This window comes from Scardinius erythrophthalmus, assembly GCF_964197995.2.
Source record: "Scardinius erythrophthalmus genome assembly, chromosome: 3".
Lineage (NCBI taxonomy): Eukaryota > Metazoa > Chordata > Actinopteri > Cypriniformes > Leuciscidae > Scardinius > Scardinius erythrophthalmus.
In genome coordinates, this window is record NC_138223.1 from 53,019,616 (window position 1) to 53,043,233 (window position 23,618).

At 39.5% G+C, this 23,618-nt stretch overlaps 1 protein-coding gene across 1 annotated transcript; it reads left to right on the forward strand.

Annotated features, from left to right (window-relative positions):
• Positions 1–5,991: 5,991 nt before the first annotated feature.
• Positions 5,992–23,618, forward strand: LOC308687962 (polymeric immunoglobulin receptor-like; the record flags this gene model as incomplete). Its single annotated transcript, XM_081360781.1, has 8 exons — positions 5,992–5,995; positions 6,114–6,428; positions 6,510–6,821; positions 6,904–7,221; positions 7,298–7,585; positions 11,930–12,444; positions 23,188–23,302; positions 23,419–23,618. The coding sequence occupies 8 exons, from the start codon at positions 5,992–5,994 to the stop codon at positions 23,616–23,618; spliced, it is 2,067 nt and encodes a 688-aa protein (XP_081216907.1).

Below are 23,618 nucleotides of genomic sequence, written 5' to 3' on the forward strand. Positions count from 1 at the left end.
TGATGCTCTCCTTCATACACACACATAAATGTTTATCTAAATGAGAACATATCATTGACTGCTGTTTAATATGATTCTGATTATAACTACAGACTAACCCGTTAGTTTTTTTTTTCTTTAAAGGGACGTGTTGTCAGATGCATCTCACTGTTGTTCATCGCTGATGTTGAAATGTGATCGTAGGCATGAGTTCATCATCAAACGAGACACAGTGAAGCAGTGAGTCTGGGTCATTCACTGAAGTTCTGTTGTGTTTTTGTCTGTAAGTTTAACTCTGCACATCATGTTTTTCTCTTGTTTAATCTCAGATTGCACATTCTTGAGCAAATCAAAATGAGTCCTCTGCACACTTACCCATAATCCCCTCTGATCTACACCTGCCACTATACTCTACTGGACACTTACCCATAATCCCCTCTGATGGCGTCACACTAGAAGCATGAAGATCCTGCAGACACCTTCAGAAAGATGGAGGTTTCCTCTGACTCCAGCGCTGTCAGTTACTGCAGACTGAATCCACTCGCTGACAGCAGAGATCACACATCATTACATGACCAGCAGTTCAGCTCGACCTTTGACAAACAAAGAATTGTTCTTCAAACCACACATTCAATTACTTGGTTATCAATTATTGAATAAGAAGTTTATTTTAATCTTGATATTAATCTTCAAAGCAACAGTCTTTGAATTTCTTTGCCATACACAGCAAAATCCCCAGTGTTAAATTAACACTGAAAAGTGTGAATTATATAAACTCTGAGCAGAGTGTTAAATGAACACTGAAGCAGTGTTAAATTTAATGAGCTAATTAAGTGATTAATTGAGTTATGATTGACCATTATTGAAGACACCTGATGTTAACAAACAGAATCACTGAAGGAGAAAATCACACATTGTAAGTTACCACTATGGTGATGGGTGTTTGCTTTAGTTGGGCTATTGACCCTTATATGTTTACTTTAGATTTTGCTTGGCTGCTGTTAGTGAATTATAACAGTCAGATGAACAAAGAAAAAAAAAGTGATCTGATGATTATGTTATGGCAATCATCATTTGAACTTGATTAGCTTCACTGAACTCATTGAGACCCTTATTTCTGACATAGATTTATGTTGATGATTACAGCATAACCGAGATTCTACATATCTAGAATTTTAGATATAGTACAAAGGATTACTGTTTGAAAAATAAAATATATATATTTCTTTTAGGCACACACAGACATCAAGATCCAGTGTAGGCTATGCATCTCAACAATGGTGACGAGCAGAATATACAATTAGGAAAAGGAAATCACTAAGATAATTCAGTTCATAATTTATTCATACTGCAATGCATGATGGGAGCCATTAATGAGTTGTGATTGGTGGCAGCCAGAGGAAAAGTTATTATTACCATTGTTGAGATTCACAGGCTGATTATTGATGTCTGTGTTTCTAAATAAATTTATTTAAAAGTCTTTTGATCAGAACAATGTTTATTAAATATTTTGGATTTTATTAAAAATACTGAAAATCATAGATAGAAGATTCACAGAATTGCAGTAATTATAAAGTTAAAACACATTTCTCAATAAGTTTGATTTTTCAGATCACAACATGATTGCACATCATAACAGCAGACAAACAAAATTTAAAGTAAACATATAAAGGTCAAGAGCACAACTAAAGCAAACACCCATCACCACAATGGTAACTTACAATTTGTGATTTTCTCCTTCAGTGATTCTACTTGTTAACATCAGGTGTCTTCAATAATGCTCAATCATAACTCAATTAATCACTTAATTATCTCATTAACTTTAACACTGCTTCAGTGTTCATTTAACACTCTGCTCAGAGTTTATATAATTCACACTTTTCAGTGTTAATTTAACACTGGGGATTTTGCTGTGTAAAGTCTTTATGTTTTTCCTTTTTAGAAAGATTTTTTAATGCAAAATAGTTTTTTTTATTTTTGGCGTTACTTCAGGAAACCCACAGTTAGTTACATGAGACTGAACATAGAGGGACAGACGCTGAGCATGGTGTGTGGGTAAAGACTAAAGCTGTTCACACTGCCAGTGAGTCTGAAGCTGCATGTCTCCAGTGGCTTGCGGTCGCTACTGGGCGTTCCAACTACTGGTTGCCTAGTAACATCTGTGAATGACATTCACAGATATTATTCCATATTATGGTCGAATCAGTTTTCTTGCAGCTAAAAAGTAATATTTTAGAGAGAAAAAAACTAAATATAAATAAAATCAGATATTATTCCATGTTATGGACTGTTATGGGAAATTTTGATTTTCATTGATTAACAGTATTGATTTTCATTTACTTTCAGTAAGACATTGAAATGACTCTTTGCTGGACTGTACGTAGTCTGCCAACATATGACTAATGTGTGTGTGTTTTTAAACACTGGGAAACAGGTGAGACATCAGGAGGAGGCAGATTGAAAAGGGGCTCTGACCCCTAGGGTCAGAGGCCGTCCAATTTAGAACTTGTGAGTTTATAAGAATAAACTCAGCAGGATTAGATGACTAGCAGAGAAACCTTCCCTGGTTTAGATAACGCCTGTAAGCAGAAGACCTTGAAAGCAGTATAAAGGCTCCTCTGCCCTCCCTCTCATCGTCGCACTTGTTTCACAGACTGTACTGGTGACTTCTGTGTGGCAACTGGGCCTTCTTGCAAGAATAAATACTTTTGAAAGACAATTTGACTCAGAAATGTCTCCTAAGCAGGTGATGATTGTTTAATGAATATTTTTGCCACAACATGGACGAATCAGTTTTTTTGCTGCTAAAAAATAATATTTTAGAGAGAAAAGACTAAATATAAATAGAATCAGTTAATAAATTCTTAATATTAAAGATGAACGAGAAACAGCGAGTGCTCTTTGCCATCATTGGCTATTTATCTGGGTTCATGAAACCCTGAAGTTGCTGAGCAAAGTTTCTGAAGTTATTGTGATTATATTAGTGAGATCATGATCAGACAGCACACAGATCTATATCTTCTATGTTGATATCTCACTAAGTTTTTCATGAATGCTGGAGCTGTTATCGTGATGAACATGTCGTTTTCCGTCCAGTTCAAAACCACAGAAAACTATTGGGTTTAAGAGCATTTTTCTGATATAACATACTTTGTATTTAAAAGAAAATAAATAACCAAATCCAATATAAGAATGCTGTCTGTTCTTTCAACTAATCATGTAAACGTTAAAAAACGACGGCATGAGGGAACTATTTATGTCTTGTGTTCTGGCTGACCATCGTGTAATTACAGTAAATCTTGAAACTGGAGTGGAATCTGAAAATAAACAAGAAAAAAAAAAAAAAACAGGATGTCCAGAACACAAGAACGTCAGTGCATGAAGAATGAATGAATTGTGTGGATTGACAAATAAACACAACATTAATATAAAGGCAAAGTGGAGAAAGACTGTCTCCTTTGTGTGTCTAGGTTTTGGTTGTATTGTCTTTTGTGAAACATGACCACATCTTAGTCTTTCTCTTCTGCAGATCTGCACGTTCTACTTCAATGCTTTTCTTCACTGCAGGTTTCCTGAAGAAGCCTTTTTATTCTTCACAACCAAACTAAACCGAGAAACTGTCTGTTGTTTTACTAGGTTAAAGAGACTTGCTTGTAAGTCAGTGCTTTGTGTTTGCAGGGTGGTTTGACACTGTGGTCAGTGTGATAAACATCATGAGATGTTCTTCAACTTGTGCTTTTCTTTTGCTCTGTGTATCTTCTTTGAGTCAAACCAAGAAGCCCTTCAGCCTCCTCCAGGTGTGATAGAAAACAGGAAATGTTTATCTTAACAACAATAGACACAGACTTTCCACTCCATAAAACATATAAATGAAATACATTGATATATGAAAAATTGAAGTGAAGTGAAGTGAAACTGCAGTCATAAATAAGTGTGCATTGTAAAATATCTACTTGATTTTTATTTATTTTTCTGTAGCACTAATACATTTTACAGTAATATACAGTGGCATTCACATTTATTCTGTTATGAAAACATGTAAATCTCCTCAGTAAAAGAAAGAGTTGATAATGAGCCGTATTTGCATCTGAGTCTGACTCTGGTGGCACATAGACATCTGGGTGTTTGGAAACAACGGTGACGTGTTTTGTGGGCGGATCTTTCCTTGTGGCAGAAAAAAACAGTTCTGCAGTAGCACTCTAAGGATGCCACTTAATAAAAGATTAAAAACATTATTTTCGAGTTTATATCTCAAAATTCAGAGAAGGAATTGACATATATAAACACGTTATTCTGTCTTTTTTCCTGTGAACTGTGATAAACTTCCAATTGCGAAATAAAAAGCCACAATGTGCGCGCAGCTGCAAGTGACGTAACTGTGACGTCTTAAAATTATGAATATTCAAATATGACACGTCAACAGACACATGAGAGCCAATGAGGTTTAAGCAGGGTTTAAACTCCTCCCTTTTCTCCTTATATGGCGCTGAGCGCTGCACATCCGCTTGAATGAAAACAATTACATTTAAAAATGTTTCTCAAACAAAGCTGTTTTATGTATTCAGAAAACCTGTGACTTTTTGTACTTTGATCTTGACAGCATATTTGGAATTTGTACTCTGCATATCACACATCCAAGTGCACACACACACAGCAGTGAGTATTGAACACACACACCGTCACACCCGGAACACTTGGCAGTCATTTTTGAGAGTGGGTCAGTCTTTGTAACTCAACATTTCCTGATGTATGAATTATTATTTTCATTAAGTTTTTTTTAAACCTTTTATTTAAATTGTTTTAATATTTAAGCTGTCTTGTAAGTTTACTGAGGCCCCATAAAGACACATGAGATGTAAATTATACTGTCGCCCTCTAGAGGAAGATTTCATTAATGCAGATTAATTATGTTCAGTGTCATTCGTCCTTCTATAGAGAAGATGAAGCCTGTATGAGCTCTCAGTCTCAGACACTGTAACCTCCACTAGGTGGCGCTCTTTCAGTGTGATTAATGTAATATTCAGTCAGTGCTGATGGTGGGAGGAGCCAGTAAAGCTGATCATTACTGATAAAGAGCTGAAGAAAGAGGAAGGAACTAAAGCAGACAGATGTAGAGACAGAGAGATTCACACAGAGAACATTCAGCATAAAGAAGACTGAACTCAACTCACAATGAAGATCCTCCTCATCTTCTTCACTTTCTCCCTGATCTCAGGTCAGAGCTTTTCTCTTTCATCACTGCAGTAATGATGCTGTTTTCTGTTCATGAGGTTTCTGATCACAGTATCAATCTGATTGACAGGTGCAGTGAGATGCGTCAGTGTCACTGGATATTCTGGAGGAAGTCTTCTTGTTGATTCTCGGAAAACATGGTCCACTTACTCCGCTAAATATATGGCCAAATTACCTGAGTTTAGAACAATAATACATAATAGGACACATGATAAATGGATTAAGGAAGGACGATTCACACTGTTTAAAAACAATGAGGGAAAACTCGTGATCTACATCAGAGAACTGAACCAACATGATGCTGGAAAATATCAGATTACAGTTGAAGACCAGTGGTCCATTAATATGACTTTGAATGTGGAATAAGGTCAGTCATTTTGAGATTAAAGTTTTTGTTGAGTAAAACTGTGGAAAATTTCAAAGCTTGTATATACAGTATGTGAAATAAAAAAAAATTCTGAATTACAGATTCCTGTTGTAAAGTGTCAAAGAGAGTGATGGTGAATATTGGAGAAACTGACAATTTCAGCTGTGAATATTCACAGAATCATATTAATGATCCCAAGATTATATTCAAAGAAGGAAAAAACTCTATTGAGATGATCTACAGCAAATGGTATAGGAAAGAAAGATTAAATGTTTCTGATTACAGACATTATAAACTCATGACTGAGAATTACTGCTGTGACTCCAGATGATGGAGGAGTTTATTTATGTGGAGTTTGGATCAACAGACACTCGTACAGTTACTTCATTATTAATACTGTTCATCTGCACATCATGGGTGAGTAGTTCATACTATTAATGCCATCTAAGTTGATATATCAGTATTTTCATATTCAGTATTTGCTAGATGTTGCATTCGATGAAGACTGATTCAGTCAGATATTTGTGATTGACAGCTAAAGTGGGCGTGTCTAGAGCGACTGGCCACTCAGGAGGTCGTATGATGATCAAGTGTGAACATCCTCAACACAAAACCAAGCCAAAATACATCTGTAAAGAATCAGATGGATGTTCAGAGAGGAAGAATCCAGGAGTTCAGGATGAATGGATGGAGAATGGAGATGTTTCTTTATATGACGACACCAGAGCAGGAGTCTTGATGGTGTTTTTTAGAGAGCTGAAAGCTGCAGATGCAGGAACATACAGATGTGGAGTGAATGTGTCTCACTATACTGAGAGCTTCACTGAACTTCAGCTGCTCATCAGAGACGGTGAGGAACTGGATATACTTCTTCATTTATAAATTATAAGTTTTTGTTCTGATCTTTATGTTAATTTGTCCTGGTTTATAGGTTCAAAATATCCAAAGACAAAGACTGAATCTGCTCATCTTGGTGAAGAAGTCAACATCACCTGTCAGATCCCAGAGGAACATAAAGTTCATTTCTGCAAAGAGGATGATGATCACATCTGTCAAAACATCAGCACATCTGCAGTGACAGAAATGAGTCCTTCATCTGAGAGAAATGAAGAGAGAGTTTTTACAGTGAGCATCAGTAATGTGAGCGTGAGAGATGCTGGAGTTTACTGGTGTGGAGCAGAAACCAGAGACACACATTTGACTTTCATCTCCATGACCACCAAAATTCAGCTCAACCTCTTCAGTGAGTGAATTCAGATGATTTCATTGTAGTAAATACAGTATATTCAGAATCATGTGTGTTAAACGTCTGTGTTTGTTTGCAGTGCCTCCAGTAGTGAGACGTGAAGGAGAATCTGCTGAGATCTTCTGCCCTTATGATTCAATCTATAAATCAAAGTCAAAGTCTCTCTGTAAGGGGAAGTGCTCCACTAGAGATAGAAATACTCTCAATGAGACTGTGAGAGAAGAGAAAGAGACCAAGACTGACAGATTGACTCTGAATGATGACGTCACTGCAAGTGTCTTCACTGGGACCATCACTGGACTGACAGCAGAGGATGCTGGGAAATACTGGTGTGCAGTGACATTAGAGAGAGACGTGAATTATCTTTACACTCATCTGATCGTCATCATGAACGAGGGTGAGGAAGGTTTATACATCTGAATATGTGAAACTATGGCTGTGAATTGATGTTCTTATATTTCTAATATTTCCAGAGCTGAACTTGACTAAGTATGAAGGAGACGACGTGTCAATCCAGTGCAAACATCATGATGAACATCAGAAATGCTTCTGCAAAGCACATGAACCCTCCATGTGTGTGAAGGATGGAGTTTCATTGGAGACGATCAGAGATGATCGATTCTCTTTCAGTGATGAAGCTTCTACTGGAGTCTTTACTGTAAACATCACTGATCTGAGAGAAGAGGATTCTGGGATATACTGGTGTGGAGATCACATCATCACTAAAGTGCATTTAAACGTCAACAATGATAAGAATAAAGGTAAGAGTGTTTTTTTTTTTTGCATTGTCAAATATGAACACTATTTTCTGCATTTGCTCAGTTTGTGTGTTTTCTTGATTCCTGGTAATCTCATATAAAATAATTCCACACAATTCCTCTATTTAGCTCATTTTGTGACATTGCTCATGAGTGCAGGAGGTGTTTAGTGTTTCTGGTGAATAGAGTGTTTTCACTTGACATCAAAACCACAGAAATGAGCCGAAGGTTCAGAGTCTCAGTTTAGTTCTGCTGATTGGTGGATTCACTCTGACTGTGTGTAAATTAAGACACAAGAGATGAGGTGACGCTCACACACACACTTCAGTTCAGTCTACTGCACAGTTACCCACAATCCTCTCTGATGGGCTCCTGTACGCGTCTGTCAGTTTCCAGAAGCATGAAGAGTCTCTCAGTGAAGCTTCAGTCACTGTCAGTAAGAACGAGCTTTACTCTGATTACGCCACGGTCAATCACCGCATGAGACTCAACTAACTCACTTATAACTGATCACAGATCAGAACACACTACACCAGTATTTAAACAAATAGACTATGATATATATATTTTTGTGTTAAAGAGATTTTTAATTGACAGGGTCGTTCAGTTCAGTCTCTTGAATCGTGAGACACTTTATAAATTCTGCTCATGTTTCTTCTTTCACATGTTTAAAATAGCAGTTGTGTCAGAGGTTTATTGGTGTGTGTAAAGAGTTTGCCACCTCCGTTTATCTGAGTGTGTGAATAAAACAGGAAATACAACACCTAAGTGACATTTATAGACAATACTGTGAAGTTTCCAGTCCAAATGCAGAGACACGTTTAGTTAATAAAGACTCTTTAACAGCAGCTCTTAAAGCTGTTTGGTTTACTGTTTTCTCTTTCTTATCTCTCTGAATATTGATTGTGTTTGATCAGCTTTGGATGTCATGCAAGAGACTTTTGCTAATGTTTTTTTTGTTTTTCTTTTCTTTTTTCATTCTTGCTCTGGGACTGATGTCATTTTTCTGATGTAAGTTTTACTTTAGAAACATATTTTATTAATTGAAAAATAAACATTGGGAAACAATACATACAATATATATATATATATATATATATATATATATATATATACTATTTTGTAATTGTATCTTGTTTATTACCCAAAACTGTTGTAGAATCAGAGACATTATTATTTTCTCTTTTTTATATTATATTTAAAATGTCAAACATTGTCATGGGATGGCATTGACTGAATCTAGTTTTCCTACTTATGACTGATACAGTATACAGTATAATGATTATTAATATCATAAAAGACAGCGAGTAAAGTTTAAACTCTGCAAAGGAGAAAGTCTGAGTCTGAAATCTGACTAATAATTTTATGCATTTTACTTTGTATCACATTCAGGACTGATCGAAATATGCATATAAACTACTAACAATCAGGTTATTTACAGTCTAATCAATAGTTAGTTATAGTTACTTTTTCATTTTCATCTTTTGAAATGATTTGTTGTTATAGGTTGTTTTCACATGACGTCACGCTGCTGCATGGCGAGAGCGCGAAACTCAGATGGAGGGCAGGAAGTGAAATAGCTGAATCTGCTGTCTGAAAAAATGCCAGTGTATTGTGTAGTTTACGGCTGCTCCAATCATTCTAATCGAGAAAAGGGAAAGGGTTTTTATAGAGTACCTAAGAGTGTCACTCATAAAGGTGAGAAATGTAAAAAGCTCACAGAACAATGCCGTAAAAAGTGGATTTTTAACGCAAGTTACGTCTGCGGTCGGGAGGAGCAGAGTCTGTTAATGCCCGAGTCTGCAACGATCACTTCGTCGGAGGTATGTTAGCTAGCCAACGTGTTTTTTGTGTCTGTGTTTATATAGCATTAGGTTGACGTTAAATGCTCATTTACCTTGTTTACACTGTCAGTGAAATGTGATCCAATTCCGATTTTTTGCTCTTATGTGAGACAGATCGGATGTGTTTTATGACAGTGTAAACAGGGAAAAAAAACGCAAGCATTCGGATATTTCGAGATCGGTTTCAGGCCTCATTCATATGTGGAAATAAATCGGATATTTGCCACTGCGACTGTCATGTAAACAGGCAGATCGCGAGGCATTACGTTAGGCAATGTCTCCGCGGTTAAAGCCAATATTTAAACATAATATGCTCCCACCAGTCCTGAGATCTCTTTCACACATAATAACTGAAGCATATGTGCAATGATGGCACTTTTCGTCCTCCTTCGCCTCATAATCATGATGATGTTTGGCGAACTTCGCATATATCGCAGAGCATCCAGCATATCTGTGTCCGCCCATCTGTGCAAGAGAATTTAACCGTTTAAGCATGCACGATGTTTCAGATAATATGGCAAGTGTAAACACATGAATCGGATATGGGTTAACGTTAGAGTTGAAAGAATGTGTAAACGGACGGTCAAAAAAATCGGATAAATGTACAATACGGACACTCCGCAACGGTTTCCTCCATAGAAGTATTCTCTATGTTTACTTCCTGCCCTCCATCTGAGATCGCCCCGCCTTCGCGCGTCATAATAATCACGTGACTGAAACCCAGCTATTGTGATTATCAATAAATGGATTTGATTTTTGATATGAGCAAAAGATTTGGTCAGAAAGTTTCTCATGAACACTGGAGGTGTTTTTGTGTTTGTGTGATGAACAGACAGTTTTTTTCCGTCCAGCTCAAAGCCACAGAAAACATGTGAAGGTTGAGGGTCTCAGTTCAGTTTAATTAAACACACTTACTCAGGAAACCCACAGAGAGACACATGAGACTGAACAGAGAGACAGAAGATGAGGTCATTCGTACGAATTCATGCAAATTGGGCAACTCGTAAAATATTTACGATTTAGGAATAATTTTACAAATTCGTACAAGTGAGGTCGTATGAATTCATACGAATTAGCCACTTCGTAAAATTCGGTTCCTCAGGGTGGGGCTGAAGTCGTGGAAGGCACTTTTTTCTGCCTGAAACCGCGCCGCTGCCTCCTACGCTCTCACTACCCTCGATGGTGGGGCGGCCTTAGGGCACATGGAGATCCCCCAGGTGGAGTGTGAAGTTGCGATGCAATTATGCCCGCAAAGTGTTGCTGCCTGGCGTGTTTGCCCATGTCTCCCATCCAAGGTCTGTAAGTTCCCGGCCATGTTAAGGCTTACATCGCCGCTGGACAGGCCTTCTCCGCCTTGCACGCTATGGCCCTCCTGCAGGTATATCAGGCCAAAGCACTCAAAGAGCTGCACGAGGGTAGTTCTGACCCTCTATTTGACACTATTGATCATAATATTCTTCTGAAAATACTTGAGTGTGTTGTTGGAGTCGAGGGCCTAGCTTTAGAGTGGTTCACCTCATACTTAAAGGGGAGGACCTTCTCTGCAAATATCGGGTCATTCACTTCACCCTTGGCCCTTGTTTGTTTTCCCTCTACATGCTATCTTTAGGCTCAATATTCCAGAAATATAACATAAACTGTCACTGTTACGCTGAAGACCTCCAACTATATCTTCCAATCAAACCATGAAATTACTTTTCATATAATCTATTCACATGCCTTGATGAAGTCCAGACCTGGATGACAAATAACTCACTGCAACTGTATGAAAATAAAACCGAAGTGCTTCTACTGGGTCCTGCTGCTACCAACAACTCTTAAAACACAGTTAAGTTAAGTCAACTAACTACACAATCGTGAAAAAAATCTTGGAGTAAATTTTGATCATCTTCTCCAATTTGGAAAGCATGTAAATGCAGTTGTAAAGAGTCACTTTTTTCACCTCCGATCCATAGCAAAAGTGAAAAACGAAGAGATTTCTCTGTAGTCGCCCCAAAGCTCTGGAACAGTTTACCTTTAAACATCAGGGCCTCTCCATCACTGGATGCTTTTAAATCCAGTTTAAAGACCTATTTTTACTGTCTTGTGTTCGAGTGATGTTGTGTATGTATTTTAAATTAATTGGTGTTATGTATGTTATGTATGTATATTCCTTGAATGATTTTGATACTCAATTTTTATCTCCATTTCTGTTTTTTTTTTTTTACTCCTTTTCTCTTTATTTAATTTTTATTGATTTATTTTATTGTATTGTAAAGCACTTTGGATCAACTACGGTTGTGTTAAACTTAACACAAGTTCTCTGTAAATCTGACTTGACTTGACCCAGGGTTGATGCAGGAGCTGCGCACAGCGATGGACCTCGCCCTTTAGGTGGCAAAAGTCACTGCGTAGTCCCTTGGGCAGTCGATGTCCATGTTAGTGGTCCAGGAGCGCCATCTCTGGCTGAAAGAGATCTTCTTTGGCTGACAAAGTTCGCTTTCTTGACTCCACCATCTCCCAGGCCAGGCTCTTCAGCGACGCTGTCGAGAACAGAAGCAGATGGAGGCGATTAAACACATCGTGCCCGGCGGAATGGTGCTGCTTCTCCTTGCGGCGTCTCTCACACACACTCCGACTCACTCTCACGACAGCTTATGCTCCCGGGGGACTGGAGGCCGCTTCAGCACTGGCTACACGGCCCAGTCCCGAGATGGGCATGCTGGCGAGCTCAATCGTGCAGCTGACACACTCTCACAACAGCTTATGCTCCCGGAGGAGTGGAGGCCGCTTCAGCACTGGCTGGCTGGCGAGCTCAATCGTGCAGCCGACACACTCTCACAACAGCTTATGCTCCCGGAGGAGTGGAGGCCGCTTCAGCTCTGGCTACACGGCCCAGTCCCGAGATGGGCATGGCACCGTGGCACACACTGGTGGCACACATTGGGTGGCAATCACACCGGTTTGTCGCCGAGCTTTCAGCCCGTGATCAGACCTTGCCTTTCTACAGGCCGGAGTGGCCCTAGAACAAGTGTCCAGGTATGCTGTTGTCTCAACAGATGCCTCCAACACGAGCTGGGGTGTTGAATGCCACGGGCACGGAGTCTCTGGTTCCTGGACAGGACCTCGACTGCAGTGGCACATTAATTGTCTCGAGTTGCTAGCAGTAATAAGTATATTAAACATTTTACTTTAAAACTTGTGAAATATAATAATGACTCAAACATTAGGCCTATATCCAACTATATGCACATTTTCTGAAAGAAATGTTAATACTGCATGCAGAATTTAGGTTTATTATCCACACTACAACCTTTCAGAAATTTCTTAGTAACATTTAAGTAGAGACAACAAATGGTCTGAAAATATTCTTTGAGAGCATCAGAGCGTCTGAGAGTGTAAACACAAGCACAAATGTCTTTCAAATTCTGGCTCCATCTAGTGGTAAATATGTATTAATGGCTGTTACATTTATTGGTTTTAGTAAATGGTCTTTGTGCAGGTTATGGTATGTAGTTGATAGATTAGGTGCTTGTTTCTTATTCTTTAGTTCTGTTTTGATGAATTATAAATGACTCTGATTTTGAAATTAAAGAGTCAATCTGGAGGAATGAAACACTGGCAGGATATTTGATATATATATCGACTCATTGAACATATAGATGTTTTAAAAACCAAAGTTAAAGATGAAGCAAATGGAAGTAGATGAAAACAAGTCTCAGCATTTCAATGTTTTGTCCAGTTTGTGTATTTAAAAGGGTTATTTCACCCAAAAAGGAAAATTATGTCATCAATTACTCACCCTCATGTCGTTCCACACCGGTAATACTTTCATTCATTTTCGGAACACAAATGAAAATATTTGTACTAAAATCTGAGCGATTTCTGTCTCTCCATTAACATATGCCACTAACACTTTGATGCTTCAAATAGTTAATAAAGAGATCGTAAAACTAATCCATATGAATTGAGAAATTTAGTCAATTTTTTTTTAAGAGACTCGATCACTTTATATGATGAACAGATTTAATTTAGGCTCTTATTCACATATAAACATTTATAAACTCACACATCAGTTGTGGTAAATGGAAGCTCAAGCAAGTTTGCTTGACGTGCGAGAACAATGAGGTTCATTATGGTGTGTTACTGATTGACAGCTGCTGTCCGTGGTGCTGAATCCAGAACTGCCTGTTAAAGTGACAGAAGCATCAATCAGACTCTAGTCTCAGCCTCAGACGTCACGCCCACGGAACGTTGGCTAAACGTCTGATGCATATGGTACACTTAACTGGAAACACTTCAGGAATGTCGAAGTCGTCATCTGATTGGTTGAATTTTATCGGATTTCCGGGGGGGGCGCGAGTGTCGCGTTTATTTTCGGTCAGCCGGGAAACAAAGCGCAGACGTGTGATTGCGGAAGAAAAACTGTTGTGTTTACATGAGTGACAATGAGCATTTATCAAGATCAGCTAAACGTAGTATACGTGCACGGACAGATCAATGACTTACTGCTTGTTTTCTTCTCCTTTGATTTTCTATGCTGACTGACTTGTTGCACGCCGGTCTGTTGTTGTGGGGACATTTCCACACCCCGAAACGTAACGCTGAACGAAACGAACTGTAATTGGTTGTTTGACATGTCGGTCAAACGGCCTTATGGGCGGGCCTTGGCCAAAGAAAGCTGCTATGAATTCCAGACCTTCAGCCGTCAGTCTGAAGGTCTGGCTACGCGAGACTAATCAGACTCAGACTTCAGCTGATGATCCTCTGAATGAGATGTTCAGATCTGAAGACATCTGAAGACTTCTTAGAGCAAAACTAGTTACACAACTTATGGAAGTTCATATGACAACAGTTGTATTTGGATAAATGTTTTATAGGCATAATGTATTTATCCTGCAGGTCATGTCTGTTTCTTACAGCTGATAGAGATGTCAAAACCTCAAAGTATAAATGTCAAACAAAAGTATCAGATGCATTTTGGATTTCCCAGAGAGACAGGAAGATAACGCTATGTAATAAAGACATGAATTCACTCAAGATGTTCTCTGAGTTGATCAGCCTTTGTATCTCAACATTTCCTGATGTGTGAATTATGTTTTGTGGTATATTTTGAACTATATGTTTTTTCTATATTTTAACAAACACTCAAAAACACACATGCACTGATGCACACACACACACACACACACACACACACACACACACACACACACACACACACACACACACACACACACACACACACACACACACACACAAACACACACACAGTTCTGCTTATTGCTGTTGGTTTTATTTACACATTTTTAAACATAATTTATTATTCTAAAGTGAATCACTTTTTACATTTGGTTTATGTAATAAAATATTTTGTGAATACAACCTCTCTAAAGTTTTTTTTTTTTTTTGTGTGTGTATATCAAAAACGTTTTGATAGAAGCAGTTGGTCACATCCAGGAAAACCCAAAAAAAAAACAAAAAAAAAAAAACAATGATGGATCTCTATGGCCCTCTGCTGGATATATATGGTCACAACACTATTTCTATAACTAAATCATACAGGCCTTTTTCTGACCAGCAGAAATCAGCCTCTAACACCTAGATCAATATCCAGAAGCCACTCATATTTAATTTTGATCATCATTAAAGTGATTTTTTTTTCATAGAAATATAATATTTTATATGCAAGCTAATGGTGTACTTGAGGAATTCTGTGGTAAGTTGGTTAATAAAAAAGACTTCATGTCTTCCAAAACAGATGAGAAAAAAGAAAAAGAAAAGAAATAGAATTTTTCTTACAATCGCTCTATAAATGTTTGCAGTCGTACTGACCCTTGTAAGTTTACATAGACACCTACAGACAGGCTTACATAAATATACTGTCGCCCTCTAGAGGAAGATTTGAATAATGCAGATTAATTATGTTCAGTGTCATTCGTCCTTCTATAGAGAAGATGAAGCCTGTATGAGCTCTCAGTATCAGACACTGTAACCTCCACTAGGTGGCGCTCTTTCAGTGTGATTAATGTAATATTCAGTCAGTGCTGATGGTGGGAGGAGCCAGTAAAGCTGATCATTACTGATAAAGAGCTGAAGAAAGAGGAAGGAACTAAAGCAGACAGATGTAGAGACAGAGAGATTCACACAGAGAACATTCAGCATAAAGAAGACTGAACTCAACTCACAATGAAGATCCTCCTCATCTTCTTCACTTTCTCCCTGATCTCAGGTCAGAGCTTTTCTCTTTCATCACTGCAGTAATGATGCTGTTTTCTGTTCATGAGGTTTCTGATCACAGTATCAATCTGATTGACAGGTGCAGTGAGATGCGTCAGTGTCACTGGATATTCTGGAGGAAGTCTTCTTGTTGATTCTCGGAAAACATGGTCCCCTTACTCCACTAAATATATGGCCAAAATACCTGAGTGGAGAACAATAATAAATGATAAAAAACATGATAAATGGATTAATGAAGAACGATTCACACTGTTTAAAAACAATGAGGGAAACCTCATGATCTACATCAGAGAACTGAACCAACATGATGCTGGAAGATACGCAATTGAAGTCGTTCACAAGTGGCGTATATATATGACTTTAAATGTGGAAGAAGGTCAGTCATTTTAAGAAGTCTTTGTGTAGAAAAAACATTTCAAAGATTTTACATTTATAATTTTTTTTTTTTTTTTTTTGTGAAGTACAGATTCATGTTGTAAAGCTTCAAAGACAGTGATGGTGAATATTGGAGAAACTGCAACCTTCAGCTGTGAATATTCACAGAATCATATTAATGATCCCAAGATCATATTCAAAGAAGGAAAAGACTCTATTGAGATGATCTACAACACCTCGAAGAAGACCGAAAGATTCAGTGTTTCTGATGACAGACATAATAAACTCATGACTTTGAGAATTACTGCTGTGACTCCAGATGATGGAGGAGTTTATTTATGTGGAGTTTGGATCAACAGACACTCGTACAGTTACTCCATTATTAATACTGTTCATCTTCAAATTATAGGTAAGTGAGTCATATCTGGTACAAAAGTGTCTACAGTCTGTGTTTGTGGCAGATTTTGGTTATATGTTACTTGTAATTGACTCATGAGGGACACTGTCCTGCAGAGTTTAGCTTCAATCCTAATTAAACACACCTGAACCAGCTAATCAAGATCTCCAGGATTATTATACATTGTTTGGGTTCTTTCACATTGAAGTTTAGTTTGAAACGAGGCACGGGTCGCATGAAAAATGGTAATGTGTGTGCTGTCATGCGGAGCCGGGAGCGCACCGGGATGTGTTGATGAACAGACTGTGTTTATTCCAGATCAAAACCACAGAAACGAGCTGAAGGTTCGGAGTCTATCACATTCAGTTTTTTCCTCATAGGCCCTGTTTACTCTAGAGTGTTTTCGTCTTAACTCTGTGTTTTAAAATGAAAACGATCCTCGTCCACAATGTCATTTTAACTGCTATTCAGAAAAGATCTCCATTTACACTACACGAGCAAAAAAGCATGTCACGTGACCATTCATGCACACTGGACACGCGTGTAGTGTAAACCGCTGCGATTGCTCTAATAATAGCTCGTCTCTTGCACGTGTAGGCATCTTCAGTGTTATAAAATACAGTTTAACTACACAATGGCTGCTAAAAAAGGACCACAAAGTCAGCAAAGCTTGCAGTTCCGTCTCCATGTTATTGTTTACACGGTCGTCGAGGCTGATCAGGCTCTCTTATTGACGTGTTCCGGTAGCGTCATGGTCATGTGACAGGCTTGACGTAATGGCTTGACGAATCAGGGAAGGATACACAATGATCCAGAAGACCCAGTCAGGGAGTGAAGTCTCAGTTTTGGTCAGTTTACACTGAAAAACAACTCCAGAGTTTTCAAATGTCTCTGTTTTCAAGGGTCGAAAACTCAGGAGTAGTGCAGACGCCAGGCGTAACCGTAGCAAAATTTATGCATTTTAAAACAAAAGTGCACTAGTGTAAACAGGGCCTTAGTTTGTATATTGTTTCCTTTCTGCGTCCTTGGTTGTCATGGTTTCATTCTGTTGTCATAGTTACTCACTGTTTCATTTCACCTGCTCCTAGTTTAGTTCTCATTATCCGTATATATATTTACACACATGTTCAGTTCTTTGTCTCCCGTTGTTTGTGTATAGCACACACTGTTACAGTATGTTTGATTTGCCTCGTTTGGATTATCTGCTCGTTGTATTTTTGTTTAGATTTATATATTAAAGTTAAAAGTGCTGCATATTAGATCCGTGTAGCCTCTCGTCATCTTCCTGCCTGACTAAACGTTACAGTCTCAGTTTAATTTGGATGTGAAGAATTAGCATTCTTTATTCAGGAAACCCACAATAAGACCACACGAGACTCAATAGAGAGAGATGAAGCAGAACGTGCAGATCTGCAGACGAGAGACTGAAACACACTCATTCTACTGTAACCTTAATAATAAGTAAAATAGAATGAATGAAGCTGCGCATGAAAACTCCCTCAGTGATGTTGGCCAGGTGATCAACAAATGTTACTAACATCTTTTTAAAATAATTTATTTAATACATTATTATTTTATATGTATATAATTATATAATTAATTGTATTTTAGTGTGTATATTTGTATTTGTTTTGGCTCACAATTGCTCTATACTCTTTATTTATAACCTGTAAGTGTTAAAAGATATTTGTGTTGGATATAAAAGCACACTGAGTTAGATTTATTGGTAATTTCTCAATATAAAACAGATAAAATCAAAGTAAATAATAAAATAGCCACAAAACCAGAAACAGAGCATCTTTATGTTTACAGATTAGACATCACTTTAGCTCATCTTATTCATGTTAACTATGTAAATTGGACCCGAGTGTCGTCAGATTGAATATTTGTGTAGATATTATTGCATTCATGTGTGTCTTGCTTTCTATTTATTGTGTGTGTGTTTTATTTTCAGATTCCTCCATGATCATCATTATTTGTGTGTATGTGAGTCTGCTGCTGATTGGTGGATTCACTCTGACTGTGTGTAAATTAAGACACAAGATACGAGGTGACGCTTACACACACACTTCAGTTCAGTCTACTGCACAGTTACCCACAATCCTCTCTGATGGGCTCCTGTACACGTCTGTCAGTTTCCAGAAGCATGAAGAGTCTCTCAGTGAAGCTTCAGTCACTGTCAGTGAGAACGAGATTCACTCTGATTACACCACGGTCATTTACCACACAAGACTCAACTAGTTGCTTTATAACAGAGATCACAGATCATCACTTGTTATTATTAATGTACAGATGTCCTGCAGTCTGTTGAATTTTAGAGGACACTTTAGGACACTTTAGAGTTTCCACTGCTGCTCATGTAGCTTCTTAGACATGTTTAAAATAGTTTGTCAGCTCAGTTTATCTGAGGTTTAGGTGAAGACAGGAAATAAAACCCCTGAGAGACACTTCTAGAATACACTGTAAAGTTTCCACTCAAACGCAGTAGCTTTTGACACGCATAGTTAATAAATACTTTTTTAGTAGCAGTTTGACCAAAGCCATGATAAGAAACATGAAACTTGAGAATCCAGAGCTGTTAATGTTCTCATCTCTCTGAATTTCCTGATGCTCTCTGACCAGCTTTAGATTTGTACATGCATGATTTCAGTCATAAATATTTTGTGAGGAAGATTGCTTCACGACTCGATTCACTCATGTTCTGTAGATACTCAGGTCATTTATCAGATGTTTCTTTTTATTTATTTATTTATTATTATTTATATGCTTAAACCTGAACTATAGAATCATATTCCATTTATATTCATAAAAAATGCTATATTGCAATTGTTTCCTGTTAATCATCTTGCTGCGTCGCTATGACGACACTTTGGGGAATCCCTTAAGCGTCAGCGCTCCTGAAGTCACATGTCCAACTTAGTCCAATCCTGATTGGTGCAACGTCATCCCGTGACGTGTGCCGGCGGAATGCGGAAGCTATAAAGGGAGCCGGCATCACAGTTGCTGTCAGCTTTCTGATCTTCAGAAAGCACTCTCTGTCTGTCTAAGTCTTATTTGGTGTTGTCTGTCCCGTAGAAACAATATATATATAAATGGCGAGTCAACAACGAGACTACAGAAAGTGTGTTCATCACTGTCCTCGCTACATTCTGGACGGGGATTCACCCAATCTGTGTGTTAGTTGTTTGGGAGCAGAGCATGCTCGCTCAGCCCTCGAGGGGGTTGAGTGTGAGCATTGCAAGCGTTTGCCTCTTAGAATGCTTCGCTCCCGGCTGGCGCTGTTTGATCAAAGCGGCCAGCTCTGTGCCCCACGCGGTGCGGGTCCCGCGGTTGCCGAGGCAACCCGGCGGCTTCACTCGTGGGGATCACAGATGGATCTAGGGGAGGGTTTTGAGACGGCTTCGGCCCTTTCTCAGCCCTCACCCCCTAGTTCTAGTGCTCACGTTCCGGATCCGGAAGCCCTTCCGTCTCAAACGAGGGTTTGATGCTGGGCTTATCTTCTTCTGAGGAAGTTGATGTGCTCAGCTTCGAAGGTGGTGATGTGGGTGATTCGCCAGCCCAATCACCACAGTATGAGGAGCTATTGGAGGTTATATCTCGCGCCGTCGCCAGATTAAATATTGAATAGCCGGCCGAGAAGCAGGAATCTCAAGCAAAAAGTAAACTAGATGAGCGATTTCTGCAGTCTGCACCATAACCTCCACACCGGGGTTTACCGTTTTTTTCAGGATCTCCATATTGAGGTGTCGAGATCCTGGAACAAGCCATACTCAGCTAGCTTTCCAGTCCCACTGTTCACCAGTATGCTTCCATAATAGGACAGAAACAGAACGGTTATGGCGCTATGCCTAAGATAGAGGAAACTTTGGCAGCTTATCTAGCACCAGACGCTGCATCCTCATTTAAAGCCCCGGTATTGCCCTCCAAACCATGCCGTTTAACATCATCGTTGGTGGGCAAAGCGTACATGGCAGCAGGTCAGGCAGGTGCCTGTTTACACACTATGGATATTTTACAAGCTTATCAGGCCGACCTGCTAGGTGATTTAGACAATGGGGAGAATATTGATATCGAAGATATTAAAGAAGTGAGAAGGGCCACTGATTTATCTCTCTGCGCTACCAAGGAGACTGGTCATTTATTTGGCATCAAAGAAGCAGATAGATCTTTCCTTCTTGATGCTCCGCTTGCACCTCCTGGTCTCTTCTGCGATGCTGTCAGCTCGGTCGTCGAGAGGCTGGTTTCGCTAACAAATTTCCTGACTCCAAAAGAGTTGGAGATCTACAGGCGTTGTCGGTTGCTCTCTCGTGCCTAGAATTTGCTCCGGGGGGAATAAAAGCTACCCAAGACCTGGGTACCCATGGCTTCTTCAAATGCTCTGTGGTTGGGGGCATCACTCCAAGACGTATGTGATGCGGCGGGGTAGTCCTCATCACACACCTTTGTCAGATTTTACAGCTTGGACCTTCCGGCGACTCCGGGGTCTCAAGCAATCATGGCCTGAGGTGTGCCTCATTTCACACCGGGACAGACTTTCGTCAGCATGGCGAAGTGGGCATATCATTCCCCAAAGTGTCGTCATAGCGGCGCAGCGGGAGTTCCCTCGAAAGAGAACATCTCAGGTTACTCATGTAACCATGGTTCCCTGAGAAAGGGAACGAAACGCTGCATCCCTCTGCCATGCTTCCGTACACCCAAGAGCGGCTTGCTTCAGCCGATCAGAAGGCTGACAGCAACTGTGATGCCGGCTCGCTTTATAGCTTCCGCATTCCGGTTGACGTTGCACCAATCAGGATTGGACTAAGTTGGACATGTGACTTCAGGAGCGCTGACGCTGAAGGGATTCCCCAAAGTGTCGTTATAGCGACGCAGCGTTTCGTTCCCTTCTCAGGGAACCATGGTTACATGAGTAACCTGACTCCTACCATGAGTAACCTGTTTGGCTCGAGGTCATGGTGCAAAGGACCATAGGTTGATTTTACTCCGACCATCACTTTATAGTCTCCTATGCCCATAAGAAGGCGCAAGCGAGCGCAATAAGCAAATATAAACCAAATCAAGCATCGCATGTTCTATTGAAATGACATTCACTTTTTAAAGTGCATTAACTTTTGAAACAATTGTTCTTAAATAAATGTGCATGCAGGAAAATTCTGTTACAATAGTGCATAAAATTGTGTTCGAGCATCAGTAACCTGAGAAAACACTCTTCAACACACAGCGTGATGAACTACATGAACACAAAATAGAAAACTTCCATTCAGAAACAACCGACTTCCACTCACTACATCTACATATTGTTTGTCAAAATCAGCAGATGCTCAACTTGATCTGAGCGAGTGCTGAGCGCTTTCTGTTGACGATGTTTCCAGCTGATGAAACACACACTCAGCTCTGACTGGTGTGCAGATTTAGTCACAGTCAAGTGTGTAATTGCATGATTTTTGCCACCACCAACTGAGAGGGTTTTCGTCAGCAGGAAGCCTTTTACCGCCACTTTTTAAATTAACAATGCAGCCGCACCGCGCCATACTGGATAAGCTAAGAAAAACAAACCGCATCAGTTATGTCATTATCATGTCTCGCTCTTGGCACACCAAAAATTGCATTCGAATTTGCAATTTGTTTTATTTATTTTTATTCGACGAATATTCAAAATTCTCATTTTTATTTGACAGCCCTAAACTGCAGTCATCATAAACAGCGTAAGTGTGCATTATAAAATATTGCTTTTCACATTGTTTTATATTAACCTTCAACGACTCTGTATTTAGAAGACCTGAAATCATACATCAATATTTGAAAAGGGAAATCAAACAGCCGTTTTTGTATCTGTACTCTGTCATCCAGCTTTTGATTATTCAAATATGGTACGATAAAGATGCGAGAGCCAATGAGATTTAAGCACAGTTTTGACTCCTCCCTTTTCTCCTTATTTGGCGCTGAGCGCTGTGTCTCTGAATGAAAACGGGTGAATTGAGTGTTCGCGGGTGAATTGAAATTTTAACAGACAGATCAGAGCGGGAGATTTTCTGTGAGAAATCAGTTAAATTTAGATCTGTTCCTCACACAGACCTGTTTTATGTCTTCAGAAGACTTGTAACTACACACCACGAAGCATACGAATGACTTTATAGTAGTTTATATCTTTACAGATTCTAACAACTGATTTTGGATTATGAAATGTATCATTATACAGTATATAAATTAGTATATTAACATTTTACTCTAAAATTTGCTGAAATATCAAAGTGACTCCAAAAGTAGGCATATATCAAACTAGACTATGGGCCCTATTTTAACGATCTGAAACGCAAGTATAAAACGTGAAACACAAGTAACTTTGTGGGCGGATCTCAGGCGCTGGTGCTTTTATACCGGCGGGATAAAAGACTCTTGTGCCCGATGCACATCGTAGCTTCATTACTCATAGGTGTGGTTTGGGCGTAACGTGAAATAAACCAATCAGAGCGTCATCTCACATTCCCTTTAAGAGCAGGTGCGCTTGTTCCATGGCGGATTGCTATTATAACGGCGGATTTGCCAGGAGCACGCCAGGAGCGGTTCACAGCCGAGGAGACCCACCCAAATTAGCTTTGGTTAAACAGGTGTGGGAGGAAATTGCCATAATTGTTTCCACAGCTGGCATCCCAAGGACATCGCACCAGTGCCACAAGCGCTACAATGATGTCAGAATACGGGGGAAGTCCAAGCTTGCTAGCAACAACCGGACACGCCATATAACTGGAGGTGGATCTGCCTCTGCTTAGGACCTGACGCCAGCAGAGGACATCGCTGAGTCCACCCTAACCGCTGAAAGCGTTGAGGGATTTGGGGGCTTTGAAATCGGCACCCAACCCGATACACTAGCTGTCCAACCCCAAGGTACACTTACAAATCAAGTTCACATACATAAAGATTTTTCATGAAAATATTTGTAATCATTATTGACATGAAAAATGTAACACAGCCATACATTAAATAAAAACTGTGTTACGCAGCATCGCAGGAAGACCCTGGCCTCGCGAGCAGTGCGGGCCAGCTGAGGAGGGAGCAGCGCAACCACCAAGGTGCAGAGGATCCAGACGCACTACACGCCGTGGCAGCATCGTCAGACCGGAGGACCACCCGTTCCTGCAGCTCCAGCAAACCGGGTTTGACATGCTGGAGCGGGAGCTGTCCGGGATGCGGCAAAGTATAA